Raw genomic sequence first — 17,857 nt, 5'->3', positions numbered from 1 at the left:
TCCTGGCTGGGAAGATTGGCGTCCGTAAAAATGAATATTCTCCCGTGCATTTTATACCTCTTTAGATTGTCAAGCTGGATATCGAAAGATTACAGGCTGAGATATTAATGTATATCAGAGGGCCGAAATCCACGAGAATTGCAAAACAGATCATTTGCAGAAATAGAGCTTTGGGAGGAGTGGGGGCCTTAAACTTGATGGAGTACTATAGGACTACTAGATTGTCACAGGACTCTATGCTCTTGAGGAGATCGGAGGAAGCCATATGGGTCTCCTTGGAGGCGGAGTTAGGAGGATAGAGACTCAATCCTGTGGGATACATAGTTCTTACACTCTGGTAAAATATCTCCTAAAACACACACATCAGACTTGACCATAAACATTTGGACGAAAGCAGTTAAGAGAGGGGACCTGATTCCGGAATGCTCTTTATTGACACCAGTGAGATGCCTCCTATCGGGCGATTCCCGCACACAAATCAAAAAATGGGAAAACAAGGGGCTATACAGGGTGGCAGATATAGTGGAGGGGGGAAGGCTGATCACATTTTCCCAGTTACAGACAAAAATTCATGCCTGACAAGCTACACTGGTACCTTTACCTTCAATTAAGATCCTCCCTGCACACCTTTTTAAAAAAATCCCTGAGTGGGATGTCAACGATCTTGGAGTGGTGTGGTGGAAGCCCCTCTAGAACTAAACACTCTATATAGAGAATCTACATAGCTCTACAATCCCCCCTGAACAAAACAAAATCCACAGTGATGCTGGCATGGGAAAAAGAGTTGAACATGACTAGAGAGGTACAGGAGTGGGAAGAATTGTTTCAAGGAGCAGACAAAGGGCTAATTAGTATAGACTTAAAAGAAAACACTATGAAGACCATATTCAGATGGTACCTAACCCTAGTGAGAATCTCTCACATGTATCCACATGGAAATAATCTATGTTATAGAGGATGTGGAGAAGTAGGCTCTTACAAACACATGTGGTGGGAATGTAGGGAGATAAGAGGAATATGGAGACTGCTATCTACTCTTATTAGTCAATTGATAGATGAGGATTTTACCCTCACTACTCAACAGGCACTACTGCATGAAAATATAGACAAATTCCACAGACACCTCAACACATTTGTTAGAATTCTATGTATGGTCATGAGGATTAACATTGCAAAATACTTGAAAGTCGGTTCCCCACAGTGGTCAGAGGTATATAATAAATTTCAGTATACATACACAATGTATGAATCTGCAGCTGACATCTTACATAATAGAGCTTTGTTCAATAAGATATGGTACTACTGGATAGGTAAACCAACACACTCTAGAGCTGAACTAAATATACAGCACCCTTGATAAGACATCATAGTCTCTTGTCGGGAAGACATGAGATACCCAAGCATAAATGGTGGTCACTGAGTTTCGGGATGATACTTCTCCCCTCCTTCCTTATTGTTATGTACAATACCCTATTATATAGGGAACCTTGTTTGCTTGTTATTTGAAATTGTAACACTTCAAATACTCAGAGATATGGTGGACTTTTGTTTTTGCCTCTAGAATTAGACATTCCATATAAAATGGGCGAATCCCATGAGGACGTTGTTGAGGAGGAGGGCAATGAGTGTTAATCCGGACAAGATCTTATGTTACTTTGCTCTGTTGTCCTTCACCTCCTTCATGTTCGTATTATGACAAAGAGTACTGAGGTACATTTTACGATGTATGTAAATTACAATGTGTTAATAATCATTTTGTTTTCTTTTCCTAATAAAAAACATATTTAAACATAAAAATTGTCTTCATAGTGTTCTCTTTCAGGTCTGCACTCAACAGACCCTTGTCAGCAGACAGAAACATTTGCTCTCACTCCTCCACCTCCCTAGATATATTCAGATCCTTTTCCCATGCTAGCATTATGGAAGATTTGGACTTGTTTGGGCAGGATTGAATGGTCAGATAAAGTTGGGATATAGAGTGTTTGGTGTGATGGGGGTTGACACTATAGGCTTCTAAGATGGTCGGGCCCTACTCGGGGATTGTCTTAAAAATGATTGAAGGGAGGAACCTAATTGCAGATAAAAGTACCAATGAAGTGTCAATGGCGCTATTCTCTCTTGTAGGTGGCAAAATGAAATCAAGTTTATATTTTCTAAGATATCTGCTACTCTGTATAGCCCCTTATTTTCCCATTTCGTTATCTGTATTCTCAAATTGAGAGGGAAAACTCTGGTAAGAGGTTATTCTTTTTCACTACTCTCGACCATATATTTAGTGTGTGGTCAAAAGTGAAAGGCTTGGAGGTCGTCTTAATGGATTGTGAAAGTCGTGCATCCCAGAAAATTGAATCTGGGTCACCCCAGCCCCCTATCTCTGCCTCCAGCTTAGGCCACAAAACCTCCCCCGCTCTCCTCAGCATCAGTTTTTCTTGTGCCACCCTAGCTGCCCTGTAGTAGTCCATTAATTTTGGAGCTCCTATTCCGCCTAGCGATTTATGTCTGTTTATTATGTCTTTAGAGACGCTAGCCAATTTATTCCCTCTGATAAAGGAGAGCAATTCGGTTTGCATTTTTTCCCATCTATGGTCTGACGATCTTAATAGGTAGAGCTCAAAATAAGTATAAAAGCTGTGGTAGGATATTCATTTTTACCGCTGCTAATTTGCCCAACCAAGAAAAATTGTAACCCCTCCATTTCAATAGGTCTCGTCTAATCTGCTTAAATAATGGGGTATAGTTAAATTTGTATAATGAGTGGGTTTTCGTTGGAAGGTGTATTCCCAGGTATTTAACTATGTGTTTCATCCATTTAAAGTCAAATTCTAACAATTTTTAGGCATGGTGGGGTATCGCTATGGGCAGGACCTCACATTTATCAACATTGATCTTATATCCTGAAATAATTGAGAAGGTATCTAAAATCCCATATAGATTAGGGAGGGACAGGAGTGGCTTAGAAATAGTTAGCATTATGTCAACCGTGATAAGAGCAAATTTGTATTCCGAGTTCTCTATTTTAACTCCAGCAACATCAGGGTGTATTCTAATCCTAGTGAGTAAAGTTAATTTAAAAGGTATATCGTTCATGATCTGTTGTATAGAATATTGTAAAGGAATACACGTGCATAACCGATTCATAATCTAGTCTCTACTTAAATATAATTCAATGTGTATATAACTTTAACTAATATAAAGATTTAGGAATAAATAGTAATTTCAACTGTTTCGTATATACATTTTAATTGGAGGTTAATTTAAAGTATAATAATAATTTTATAACCTGGTATATACCAACATTAAAGATGCGGCTGGTGAAGCTCTGTATCGTTACACTGGGTGCCGCAATATTGTAGTGCAGGTACTCTTGTACTCTGTGACAGAAGCAATGCACATGCACAGACCAGTGATGCCATCTGTATGACAGCTGTATAGTGCACTTGTGTTTAATGTGCATCATACAGAGCAGGAGATTTATTATTTCAAGTGGGTGCATTACTCTTTATTATTCTTCGTGACCTTTTATACATTGTGTACTTATAAAAATGTAAATCTCACGTTCTGTATTGTGTCTAAGCACATAATACAGCTGTGAAAAAGCCACAACATCATTGTCGTTGAGTGTTCAGCACTTCTGTAACAGGGTGTGAGAATACATCAGCTCCAAGATGGTGGCACCCAGTATGAACATACCAACCACCTCCTGTAAAGGGTTAAAGTAAGAGAAGAGGCTCTGATGAGAGCTGCAGGCTCAGGAGGAAAAACAAAATCATGGTGAGTAGTGACCCTGATACTGTAGTTGTGCCCAGCAGTTTATGTCCCTTTAAAACTTAAATAGTAAGGATCATTTGTTTGCTGATATGAGATGAATCTGTAATGATGGAAATCTATGGCAGAATAAAATTCCATTTGGACCGTAACAGTAAGTTAGCAAACTTCAGTAGAGCACAAGATGTAAATGTGTTACCCCTGATTTAGTGCTCCCTGTATGTGACCAACAACACCACATACACATTATAGTAACTACACAGCTCTGTGCCTATAAAGCTTATTAAAGCCCTGATTTTCTGCTTCCTGTATGTGACCAACAACACCACATACACATTATAGTAACTACACAGTTCTGTGCCTATAAACCATATTAAAACCCTGATTTAGTGCTTCCTGTATGTGACCAACAACAACACATACATATTATAGTAACTAAACAGCTTGTGGCTATAAACCTTATTAAACTCCTGATTTAGTGCTCCCTGTATGTGACCAACAACACCACATACACATTATAGGAACTACACAGCTCTGTGCCTATTAACCTTATTAAACCCCTGATTTAGTGCTCCCTGTATGTGATTAACACCACCACACACATAGTAACTACACAGCTCTGTGCCTATAAACCTTATTAAACCCCTGATTTAGTGCTCCCTGTATGTGATCAGCAACACCACATACACATTATAGTAACAACACAGCTCTGTGCCTATAAACCTTATTAAACCCCTGATTTACTGCTCCCTGTATGTGACCAACACCACATACACATTATAGTAACTACACAGTGCTCCCTGTATGTGACCAACAACACCACAAACACATTATAGTAACTACACAGCTTTGTGCCTATAAACCTTATTAAACCCCTTATTCAGTGCTTCCTGTATGTGACCCACAACACCACATACACATTATAGTAACTACGCTGCTCTTTGCCTATAAACCTTATTAAACCCCTGATTTAGTGCTCCCTGTATGAGACCAACACCACCACATACACATTATAGTAACTACACAGCTTTGTGCCTATAAACCTTATTAAACCCCTTATTCAGTGCTTCCTGTATGTGACCCACAACACCACATACACATTATAGTAACTACGCTGCTCTTTGCCTATAAACTTTATTTAACACCTGGTTTAGTGCTCCCTGTATGTGACCAACAACACCACATACCAGGGGTGGAACTTCCATGGTCGCAACGGTCGGGGCGGCTGCAACCAGGCCCTGAAGGTCCGCCACTCTGGGGGGGCCCGCACCCCAGCAAATGCACACTGTGCATGCAGGTGCTCAGCTGCATAGAGGCCTGCGAGACCGCAGCAATGATTGCGCTGGTATGGCCAAATATGACATGCGGCCATTTGTAGCGAGAGCAGGAGCTGAGCGGCCATGAAGCAAGTCGGAGCTGCGCTTTACTGTGCTGTGCTGCGCACAGAAAAGTGGGGAACGAATGAACTTGTGAGGAAAGAATTTGAAACATATTTGTAAATAAGATAAGAGAGATAAAGTAATGTATGCGCGTGTGTAATCCCTCCTGCTGCTGACTGTAGTGAATGTGCTGCGGTGCTTGGCTCAGCGGCTCCCTTCTTGTCCACAGTATTTGTAAATAAGGTAAGAGAGATAAAGTAATGTATGTGCGTGTGTAATACCTCCTGCTGCTGACTGCAGTGAATGTGCTGCAGTGCTTGGCTCAGCGGCTACCCTCTTGTCCTGAGTGGTTTGTGTTGCAGCCGGTTGCACAAGGAGGCATGATGCTTACGTTCCTTATAGTGTCTGCTCTGCTGGCTCTATCTGCTTGCTGATGGGTAAGTGATTGCTTGTGGCACAGTGACTTTTTTTCATATATAAATATAAATTTAAATGCTACGGAAAACCGGAACTGCTAAACAAACACTTCCCGTTTTACAACTGAGTTTGCCAGCAAATAGTCCGGTATAAAAGGTCACTAAACACACCTAAAAACCAGTCTTGATAAAGGTCTTTGTGAGACCGAAACACGTCGACTGGTAAGCATATTTTCATTCATTTTCAAACAATCTACACTATCACATCTTTCTTTCACAGAAGGATTGCCCAGGGAATTATATATATATATATCCGCCAAGAAGATTGCACATTATCCAAACACAGCATTTGGGCGCTGACACTGATACACAGTACTGGAGTTGGAATCATTCTTTTTAACAACATAGTTCTGTCACCATTTTTTCTTAAAGGGACATATCACTTATATTGAAATTGACTAATTGATTTTATTTTTTCAAGGATTTCGCATATTTCACGGATTCTTTATTTTGAACACATACATCACCCTCTTTTTGCCGACTGATACACCATTGTTTTTGTTTTCATCTGATTTTCATTTTTGGAAATACCTCACATTTTTTAACTGGTTTTACTGGTTTAACCCCTTAACGACCGAGGACGTGCAGGATACGTCCTCAAAAAAAAAAGACAGTTAATGCCTGAGGACGTAGCCTGCACGTCCTCGGTCTGGAAAGCAGCTGGAAGCGATCCTGCTCGCTTCCAGCTGCTTTCCGGTTATTGCAGTGATGCCTCGATATCGAGGCATCCTGCAATAACCATTTTTAGCCATCCGATGCGGCCCTCTCAGCACCGGACATCGTTGGCTATGCTCGTTGGTGGGTGGGATCCGGTGTGGGAGGCGGGTGGCGGCCATCGATGGCCCTTGTGATGTGGAGGGGGCGGGATCGTGGGCGGGGATGGCCGGGGACGCACGCACGTGCACGGGGAGGCGGGCGCATGCACGGTGAGGGAGCGGGTGGGATCCGCTACACTACAGAAATATTTTTGTTAGAAGTGGGAAAAAGGGGGGGGGGGGAAATAGATTATATTTAAAAAGATCGGTTAGGGGGTAGGGTGTTGGTCTGTGTGGGGGGGGGGGGGGGGGGGAGGGAAGCTACACTACAGAAAAAAGCAAAAATAAATAAATAAAAACCAAATTTTTTTTGCAAACTGGGTACTAGCAGACAGCTGCCAGTACCCAAGATGGCCCCCAATAAGGCAGAGGGGGAGGGTTAGAGAGCTGTTTTGGGGGGATCAGGGAGGTTGGGGGCTAAGGGGGATCCTACATAGCAGCATATGTAAATATGCTATAAAAAAATAAAAAATATTCAAAGATACCTTTTATTTTAATACTGGCAGACTTTCTGCCAGTACTTAAGATGGCAGGGACAATTGTGGGGTGGGGAGGGAAGGGAGAGGTTTGGGAGGGATCAGGGGGTGTGATGTGTCAGGTGGTCTCTACACTAAAGCTCAAATTAACCCTGCAAGCTCCCTACAAACTACCTAATTAACCCCTTCACTGCTAGCCATACTACACGTGTGATGCGCAGCAGCATTTAGCGGCCTTCTAATTACCAAAAAGCAACGCCAAAGCCATATATGTCTGCCATTTCTGAACAAAGGGGATCCCAGCGAAGCATTTACAACCATTTGTGCCATAATTGCACAAGTTGTTTGTAAATAATTTCAGTGAGAAACCTAAAGTTTGTGAAAAAGTGAACAATTGTTTTTATTTGATCACTTTTGGCTGTGAAATGGTGGCATGAAGTATACCAAAATGGGCCTAGATCAATACTTTGGGTTGTCTACTACACTACATTAAAGCTAAAATTAACCCTACAAGCTCCATAATTAACCCCTTCACTGCTGGGCATAATATACGTGTGGTGCGCAGCGGCATTTAGCGGCCTTCTAATTACCAAAAAGCAACGCCAAAGCCATACATGTCTGCTATTTCTGAAGAATGGGGATCCCAGAGAAGCATTTACAACCATTTGTGCCATAATTGCACAAGCTGTTTGTAAATAATTTCAGAGAGAAACCTAAAGTTTGTGAAAAAAATTGTGAAAAAGTGAACAATTTTTTTTATTTGATCGCATTTGGCGGTGAAATGGTGGCATGAAATATGCCAAAATGGGTCTAGAACAATACTTTGGGATGTCTTCTAAAATATATATATATATATATATATATACACACACACACACATGTCAAGGGATATTCAGGGATTCCTGACAGATATCAGTGTTCCAATGTAACTAGCGCTAATTTTGAAAAAAAGTGGTTTGGAAATAGCAAAGTGCTACTTGTATTTATTGTACATAATATGTGTGGGTACAGTAAATAAGTAAGAGGAAAATTACAGCTAAACACAAACACCGCAAAAATGTAAAAATAGCCTTGGTCCCAAACGGACAGAAAATGGAAAAGTGCTGTGGTCATTAAGGGGTTAAACCCTTTTTTCATGTCTTTATTCATTTGACTATCACTTCCACTTTTTTCACCTTTATGTTAAACACATAGTTAAAGGACCTATTGACATTTATTGCTATTAACTGACATTTACAGCAAGCCAATCGTGCAGTTTATTACGCATTGGGAATCCTCCAAGTTCCATTATAGAAGAATTTGTTTGAACCACGATTTGGGACCCTCAAGTTCCATTTGTTTTTAACCGCAATTTGTTTTAACCATAATTGTTAATTTTGCTGTATAATTTAATTATACGTGGATCCATGGTTTTAATATCTATGTTTATTTGTTGATTTGTATGATAAATTTAAATGATCAATGTAATGTATTGACATTTGTCGTACACACTATCACATTCAGACCCAGCCTCCGTCAGGTTTGGCGCTTTGGTACTTTTCACTAATTCTATATCTCCATAGTTGACAACTAGGTGTCAACACATCAAAGCACAGGGTCTTTTTCTAGCAGGCGCTAGGTGTAGACCACCGTTAATCTGTCTCTCTCTCTCCCTCGCTACCCCCCGTGTGTCTATCTCTCCCTCCCTTCCCCCTGTGTGTCTCTCTCTCTCCCTCCCTTTCCCCCGTGTGTCTCTCCCTCCCTTTCCCCCGTGTGTCTCTCCCTCCCTTTCCCCCGTGTCTCTCCCTCCCTTTCCCCCGTGTCTCTCCCTCCCTTCCCCCCGTGTCTCTCCCTCCCTTCCCCCCCCGTGTCTCTCCCTCCCTTCCCCCCCGTGTGTCTCTCTCTCCCTCCCTTTCCCCCCGTGTGTCTCTCTCTCCCTCTCTTCCCCCCGTGTGTCTCTCTCTCCCTCTCTTCCCCCCGTGTGTCTCTCTCTCCCTCCCTTCCCCCCGTGTGTCTCTCTCTCCCTCCCTTCCCCCCGTGTGTCTCTCTCTCCCTCCCTTCCCCCGTGTGTCTCTCTCTCCCTCCCTTCCCCCCGTGTGTCTCTCTCTCCCTCCCTTCCCCCCGTGTGTCTCTCTCTCCCTCCCTTCCCCCCGTGTGTCTCTCTCTCCCTCCCTTCCCCCCGTGTGTCTCTCTCTCCCTCCCTTCCCCCCGTGTGTCTCTCTCTCCCTCCCTTCCCCCCGTGTGTCTCTCTCTCCCTCCCTTCCCCCCGTGTGTCTCTCTCTCCCTCCCTTCCCGCCGTGTGTCTCTCTCTCCCTCCCTTCCCCCCGTGTGTCTCTCTCTCCCTCCCTTCCCCCGTGTGTCTCTCTCTCCCTCCCTTCCCCCCGTGTGTCTCTCTCTCCCTCCCTTCCCCCGTGTGTCTCTCTCTCCCTCCCTTCCCCGTGTGTCTCTCTCTCTCCCTCCCTTCCGTGTGTCTCTCTCTCTCCCTCCCTTCCGTGTGTCTCTCTCTCTCCCTCCCTTCCCCCGTGTGTCTCTCTCTCCCTCCCTTCCCCCGTGTGTCTCTCTCTCCCTCCCTCCCGTGTGTCTCTCTCTCCCTCCCTTCCCCCCACCATGTCTCTCTCCCCCCTTGTCTCTCTCTCTCCCTCCCCCCCTGTGTCTCTCTGTCTCCCCCTCCCCTGTGTCTCTCTTTCCTTCCCCTGTGTCTCTCTCCCTCCCCTGTGTCTCTCCCTCCCTCGTGTCTCTCTCCTTCCCTTGTGTCTCTCTCCTTCCCTCGTGTCTCTCTCCTTCCCTCCTCTGTATCTCTCTCCCTCCCTCCGTGTCTCTCTCCCTCCCCCCGTGTCTCTCTCCCTCCCCCCGTGTCTCTCTCCCTCCCTCCCGTATCTCTCTCCCTCCCTCCCGTGTCTCTCTCCCTCCCTCCCATGTCTCAAAAAATAAAATAAAAAATTAATTGTATAAAAAATCAAAACATTTTGGGGGGGGGGGGGGCTTTCATTGATTCTTGCAGCGGGGTCCTGAGGTTTCTAGTTACGCCTCTGCCACATACACATTATAGTAACTACACAGCTCTCTGCCTATAAACCTTATTAAACCCCTGATTTAGTGCTCCCTGTATGTGACCAACAACACCACATACATATTATAGTAACTGTACAGCTATGTGCCTATAAACCTTATTAAACCCCTGATTTAGTGCTCCCTGTATGTGACCAACAACACCACATACACATTATAGTAACTACACAGCTCTCTGCCTATAAACCTTATTAAACCCATAATTTAGTGCTCCCTGTATGTGACCAACAACACCACATACACATTATAGTAACTACACAGCTCTGTGCCTATAAACCTTATTAAACCCCTGATTTAGTGCTCCCTGTATGTGACCAACACCACATACACATTATAGTAACTACACAGCTCTGTGCCTATAAACCTTATTAAACCCCTGATTTAGTGCTCCCTGTATGTGACCAACAACACCACATACACATTATAGTAACTACACAGCTCTGTGCCTATAAACCTTATTATTAAAGCAGCAAATACGGAGTTAATTAAAAACATTGAACTAAGTAATATGCTGACAATGTAATCTCAGCACACTAATGCCTTAAAAAAAAAAAAAGTGTCTGATGCTGATCTCCACACTAACGGAAACACTGATTGGTAGGTTCAATATGCAGAACTTACCTACCAATCAGCTTCTATTTAAAGAGATAGTAAACTTTCAGATATTTATATAAATTGATGGTTATGCATAATGAAACAACTCTGCAATATACTTTCATTATTTATTTTGCCCCTTTTTATGTAATTTAGCTTTTTTTTCTGACCTCTAAAGGCTAACGTTGCTACATATATGTCCCTAATATCAGATAAATGCAAAACAATTAACTTTATACTAACATAATGACAGTGGCTAACCTTGTTGTCTGCAGACTTAAGTCCAGATTGGCTCCTTTTAATAAGACAAATGGTTGATGGAGTTTGGCCATTAAAAAAAAAAAACTGCAGTAAAAAGAATGTGAATTTATTTTAAAACCATTAAGACGTGGCAGATTATTCTACAGCAACACAACTGAAATGTCTTGTAATCTCAGTGTGTTAACTGTCCATTTATAGTGGCTATAACAGTACACAAAGGATACCAAGAGAAATAGTTAAATGTAATAACACAAGAAACATTGTTTGTTTTTACCCTAGTTGTGTGCGTCTACAGACATCACTGTGTGCAGCACTGAGGCATCTAATATTCTGTTACCACTGGTTACATAAACTTATTATATACAATATGGTCCAGCTCTTCAGTGTATAACTGGGGGCAGAAGTATGTGCAGAGCAGGAGGTTTCTGCTCTATTTCCGAGTGTTTTTCACTTTCGCCTTGTATTGTGATGGCAACTAGTCAGTACTTATGCTCACTGGTATCCGGCTTGTCTGTTCATCCTTTCTGGTGCACACTGCAGGTTCTGTGTAGTTCTGGGTCGGACTTTCCTCCTTTTCTATTGCACTTGTTTTGACCAATTTTTATTTAGAGTTATTAACTATTCAGGCTCTCAGGTTTACAGCACACTGACACCTCTATTAGGATCACATGCTAAGCCCTGAATTGTATCTGTTGCAAACCACAACACTTACAAAAGGGAAACAGGCAGCAAGCTGTTCCTTTAGGTTTGCTCTGCAGCCTTTATAATATTTATTATGTAAAACTTCACATCACGCTGGTATAGACTGTTACACGAAGGGTCCTTTATCAGAGAGCGCTATTGGCATGATACGCTTTGTTTAATAACACACATTTACCAATCAGGAGGATTCCTCAAGGTGAATCAAGGAATTAGTTGTTTAAAATTGCATGCCCTATCTGAATCATGAAAGTTTTGAGTAGACTGTCCCTTTAAAGTGATGGTAAACTTTCCCCTTTGTATAAACAGATCTGGAATGTTAGTGATATTTTAGATGGAGTTTAATTCATCAGCTATAAATATGTGCTTTAACCCTTTGAGTGCTAACGATGGCTCTGAGCCGTCGCAGAGTTTCTCACTCAGGTGCTAACGACTTCTCAAAGCCTTCGCTAGAACTCTCCCACCTTGAGGGAGATCTGGGGGCTCCCACCCGCTCCTACCCCGTCGATCGTGCCTGTAGAGTGACAGGCATCGCCGGGGCTTTCCGTTTTGCGTGGTGACATCACACGTAATGACGTCACCGTGCAACTTTATTTAAAAAAGACAATGGACAATATAGGAAAAGGGGGCATGCTGCTTAGAAGCCTGTATCTCAGGCATCTAAGCAGCTACAGACCAGCAAGACCCACCGTTGGAAAGGTAATCACCTAACCTTTCCAACAGTTATAAGTCTTGGGGATCTGAAAAGAAAAAGTAAAAAAAATATATTTTAAAAAATGTTAAATTTAAAAACCCTCAAATGTGCTTAGCACCCAGGTGGGAAAGTGCTTAGCACTCAAAGGGTTAACTTACGTTTTAATGTAGCGATGAAATTCAAATACCCTGCACTCCGTTTGAAGTGTTCTCCAATCAGCGCTCTAGCTACAATTTTTTTTTTTTAAATTGTATGTGCGCCCTATGGCTAGAGCGCAGATTGGAGAACAGTTCAAACCGTTAACTCACCAAAAATAATTAATTTTGAAGTGGGCGGCCAGAGAGCGGGGTATATGAATTTCATCACTACATTAAAAAGTAAGTTAAAACGCATCTTTACTATAGCTGATGAATTAAACGCCATCTAAAATATCACTAATATTCCAGATCTGTTTATACAAAGGGGAAAGTTTAGCATCACTTTAAATTAAAAATGTGGTACCCTCTTCATTTAAACCAGGAATGTGACAGATTAGACATTATATATTGGTATAGTACACATGTATTGCCATCATGTTTTGATCTTTTGTACATAGTAGATGTGTTGATACATTTTGTGTGTAAATACTTTATCACTAATTATTAAGACATTATTTTATGTAATATTTGTTACTTCTGCTAAATTGAATTATGTTGCATGCTTGCATACGCTGTGCCTACTTGATGCTGAGTACTTTTATTAGATCTGTTTTTTTTATCTGGTGTGTAAGGGGTTAAGGTAATTTGGTGGTGTTTAAAAGGGACAGTATACACTCATTTTTATATAACTGCATGTAATAGACACTACTATAAAAGAATAAGATGCACAGATACTGAGAAAAAAATCCAGTATAAAACTGTTTAAAAACTTATTTAGAAGCTCACAGTTTAGCTCTGTTGAAAAGGTAGCTGGAAAGCCCACTGCAAGTGGGAAATAAGACACTCCCCCGTCCCCCTTCTTTTGCATATGAAAAGACCCTTTACGCAAACAGGAGCAAGCTGGAGTAGGTAGCCGACAGTATTCTCATAAAACTTTGGGGCTTGGTTAGGATTCTGAAAATCAGAGCAATGTAAGCAAAACTATACATTTAAAAAAAAAATTAAAAAAAACTTTATGGGCTATATAAATAGATCATCTACAAAACATTTATGCAAAGAAAAAATGAGTGTATAATGTCCCTTTAAGGAACCTGGTGGCAATGAGGGATTAGTCTGAGGAAGCATCAGTGAGGTGTGAAACGTCAGATTCCCACGTTGTCATGTCTGCTGCATGTTTAATGGATAATAAAGTATATTATTTTTTATTTTTTTTACTTCTGTGCAAGCTGTTTCTTGGAGTGTTTAAAGGTTTCTATATCCTGCTAAGTAGAAACTTCTGTACAGCGCCAGCTCACTACTGACTGGTATATTCCTTTATGGCGATCAGATCACTGAGGTTTCTGGTTGGTTACTGTAAATATCATCCCATTCTGATGACAAAACCAGGTGACATGCATGTGATGTCCTGCTTACCTCTGTGTGCATCAGGAAGGTCTGAGGTTTGGTTCTTGGACTTGTCAGACATTGTCTTGTTCAGCGCAACTGAATTTGTCAGATATTCTTGGAATATTTCTCCTTTACTGGCAGACGCAGTGACATGTATTGTACGTGATCTTCACAGTAACCGGAGCCTAAACACAGAAACAGAGAGTAAGAGAGAGCACGCGAGAATGTACAGTTCATTGTCATAGGGGGAAATAGTATGATTTATGGTTGCACAACACGAGTATCTTAGTTTCATAAAAGACCAGGATTCAGGAATTACTATACTTGGTCACAAAGGGATTAAAGTGAATAAAAGTGATTAGCAAAAAAATAAATCAATAAATTAATAAACTGTTCTAACAGTACATATTTTACGTCAGTAATTATACCCTGTGCTGATGTGGTTTCTAACCATTTGTACAGCTTTGTATTTAAACATCAATTCCAGTGTTTTGTTTTTGGGGGGGAGTAACCCACACAAATCAGGTTGTTGTTTTTTGTTGTTGTTTTTTTTAAATAGACCAAGCACTTTTAGAAACCAGCTGCAGTTTGCATTAATACCCAAATATGGTAAATATGAAAGGCTAAAACAGATTTTTGTAACTTTTTTTATAACGTACATCACAAACAGCACAGGAGTCATTATTTCCTAAACATTTCAAACATAATGCTGAATGCTGATGTACTGCAGGGGTGTAACAGACATTGGTGCCAGTTTGTATAAAACATTTTTATTTAAGCTTTAATTAATTAATAATGTATGTTTATAATCACTGTCACCAGTGTCTTCTACATCCCCTTTATCTGTCTCATCCACACACCTCCTCCCCAGAACCTTATATACAGACACTTCACTTACCCCTTTAAACATATCCCTCTGCCTCACATGGACCACCCCCTCCTATAGCACCTCATGTAGAGATATGCCGTACTATAGAGAGGTTCCATGGGTCTTTAACATACACCTGCCAGCATCTTATATGTAAACATTTAACACAATGCACAGGTTCCCCCTACATCACACACAGCACCACCCAGTACCATATATACAGATATTTAATATTATGGAGAGGTTCCATCTGTTTCATACACAGAGCCCCTCCTATAGCTCATGCAGAGATATACAGTACTATAGAGAGGTTCCATATGTCTTAAAACGCACCACCAGCACCTTATATGTATAAGAATTTAACACAATGCAGAGGTTCCCTCAGCCTCACACACACAGCCCCTTCCCAGTTCCTTATATACAGATATATAATATTTCAGAGAGGTTCCCTCTGCCTCTCACACAACACTCTCCTCAGTTCCCTATATACAGATATAACATTATAGAGAGGTTCCCTCTGCATCACACACACAGGCCCCTCATCAGTACCTTATATATACAGATATATAATATTATAGAGAGGTTTCCTCTGCATCACACACACTGCCCTCTATCATTACCTTATTTATACTATTATAGAGAGGTTGCCTTTGCCTCTCACACACAGTCCCCCCTCCCCTGTTCCTTATATAGAGACATAATATTATAGAGATGTTCTTCTGCCTCACACTCATAGCTATTTCCCCAATTCCTTTTAAATATATTTATATATATATTTTATTATAGATTCCTCTGCCTCTAGTCCACAGCCCCCTGTCCAGTTCCTTATATACAAATGTTATAGAGATGTTCCTCTGATTCACACGCACAGTCCAGTCCCCAATTCTTTATTTTTTTTAGTTATATAAGATCATAGGGAAGTTCCCTCTGCATCACACACAGTCACAGAGCCCCATCTCCAGTTCCTTATATACAGATATATACTATTATAGAGGTTCCCTCTATGTCACACATCGCTCCTTCAGTATCTTATAGCGTGGTATATAATATTATACAGAGGCTCCCTCAGTATTAAACACACACAGCCCCCCTCTCATGTTTTATCTCTGACACCACAGACCAGACCAATTCATGCTGCCTCACCTCATTAACGTATAGTCTCACACATACACAGACCTTCTTTAGTACAGTATATACAGGAATCTACTAGTATACAAATGGGGGGCTTTGTTTATATTTACCGTTGAGCGCTGAGACGGTGCATGTCAGTCGCACCGCATCAAAATCCGACAGGAGAACAATATCCTTGTGGATATTCGCTACCCTGTCAGTGCGCATGTCCCGCATTACACACATTCTTTTTTTAACATACATAATACGTAATTCTGAGCATGCGCACTGAGAGGGTAGCACATTTCCATGCGTAGCAAAATCCGACAGAACTGTAGTCGCTAGTTCCTATGCAGTTAAAGAACCAATTATGTCATAAGTCACGTGACTGCTGCAGCCAAAGGTAAAGAGGCTACTATAAAACCAATGGTCCTTTAGTTTATTAAGAACAAGTTGTCACGGTTTTGTTTAGGTAACTATATTCGCGTGTGTTAATATCGCTATATAATTTCCTGCAGGGTGTAAAGAGGATCATCTCTATAGTAGACATGTTTATAATTTACTGCGGAAGGTGCTGTGCGCGCGAGGCAGAAGGAACCTCTATATAACATTATAAAATACATATCTGTATACAGTACTGGGGAGGGGGCTATGTGCATGTGAGGCAGAAGGAACCTCTATTTAACATGATAAAATACATATCTGTGTATACAGTACTGGGGAGGGGGCTATGTGCATGTGAGGCAGAAGGAACTCTTTATATTGTGTGCAACTGCAAGAGGGCACGTTTTTGTAATTATATATATATATATATATATATATATATATATATATATATGTATCTAGGAGGTACTGGGGAGGGGGCTATGTGTGTATGTGAGGCAGAGGGGGCACTTTATATTACTTTGCAAGAGGCAGATAGCACCTATATATAATAATATATACCTGTACATAAGGTACTGGGGAGGGGGGCTATGTGTATATGAGTCAGAGATAACTCTTTATATTGGTGTGTGCAAGAGGCAGAGGGCGCCTTTTTGTAATAATAACTATCTGTGTATACCGTACTGTCAAGGGGGCTCTTTAAATTTGTGTGTGCAAGAGGTAGGATTGCCACCTTTTGTCCAACCGATTCCTGATCACTCCTTAAATGGGTGTGGTGGGGCGTGGTTTGGGGGTGTGGCTTCACACCATCTCAAATTCTTGTCTATAAAAGTGTGTATGCACTGTGCGTGCAGAAGAAACTGCAATGGATGAAAAGCAACGTCTTTATCTCAAAGTGCCAACACTAATAAAACCTGAATACTATGTTTTTTTATTACAAAAACACTGAATACAACTGCCTGAGCTAATTAACTGCTTCTGTATCAAAATTAAAACACAATAAAACATGTTTTAATGATACAAACGGAAGAGAGGGAGATAGATAGGAGAGGGAGAGAGAGATATGGAGACAAAGAAAGAGAGAGGAAAAGAAAGTGTTTGTATGAAAATAAACAGAGATTATATAATTGGTATTATCCAGTCAATTATGATAGTCTACCCAGAAATCAATTATTATGAAAAAATAAATTATCTATTATTTATCTTGAAAAATCCAGAGTTGCGGGTGAAACGCGTTGAATTATATCCAGCTGGAGCTGTACTGTTACATTCTTTATTCACTACAGTTTGGTCATACCTGTAAAGAGACTTTTTCAACTACCTTTCAGTGCTTCTCACTGCCCATGCACTAATTGTGCAAGTGAAGAATTGTTTAAAATCTCTGCGTACATAGTGTACTAAGTGCAGGTGAGACGGGAGACGAGGTAACTTAAGCGTGAGACGATCATGTGATGTGCACACACGTGAGCGTGCATCAGAAGCAGAACGTTAAAACCCATATCGGAAGGAGGACGCCCAAATCTCCCCGGAGGCAGACTACATCGCACAGTATAGGTAAAAAAAACTTCCAATGTATCTGAGGAACTGGAGGGTGAGTACCGTTAATCTTTCATTGAGCGATACGAAGAAACTGGATAAAGGTATTTAACCTCTTATTGTTAACGCTCTGAGTATTAAGTATCCATCAAGTACCCACTATATAGGATCTGTGGAAAGTGTTCCATGAACTAAGACAATTTCTGACTATCCTTTGTTTCTATACAAC

The 17,857-nt window shown here is 41.2% G+C and overlaps 1 protein-coding gene across 1 annotated transcript in view; it reads right to left on the bottom strand.

Annotated features, from left to right (window-relative positions):
- LOC128657385 (gastrula zinc finger protein XlCGF57.1-like) overlaps window positions 1-15,919 on the bottom strand; it is a 138,817-nt gene extending 122,898 nt beyond the window's left edge. The window contains exons 1-2 of the mRNA XM_053711715.1: window positions 15,840-15,919; window positions 13,758-13,915 (exon numbers count right to left, since the gene is read on the bottom strand). Of these exons, the coding sequence (XP_053567690.1) occupies window positions 13,758-13,809 (52 nt within the window). The 5' untranslated portion in view covers window positions 13,810-13,915; window positions 15,840-15,919. The remainder of the gene's footprint in view (window positions 1-13,757; window positions 13,916-15,839) is intronic.
- Between the last annotated feature and the right edge of the window lie 1,938 nt (window positions 15,920-17,857).

This window comes from Bombina bombina, chromosome 4 (assembly GCF_027579735.1).
Source record: "Bombina bombina isolate aBomBom1 chromosome 4, aBomBom1.pri, whole genome shotgun sequence".
NCBI lineage: Eukaryota > Metazoa > Chordata > Amphibia > Anura > Bombinatoridae > Bombina > Bombina bombina.
Note: the sequence above shows the minus strand (reverse complement) of the source record. Positions and strands in the feature narration are given on the sequence as shown.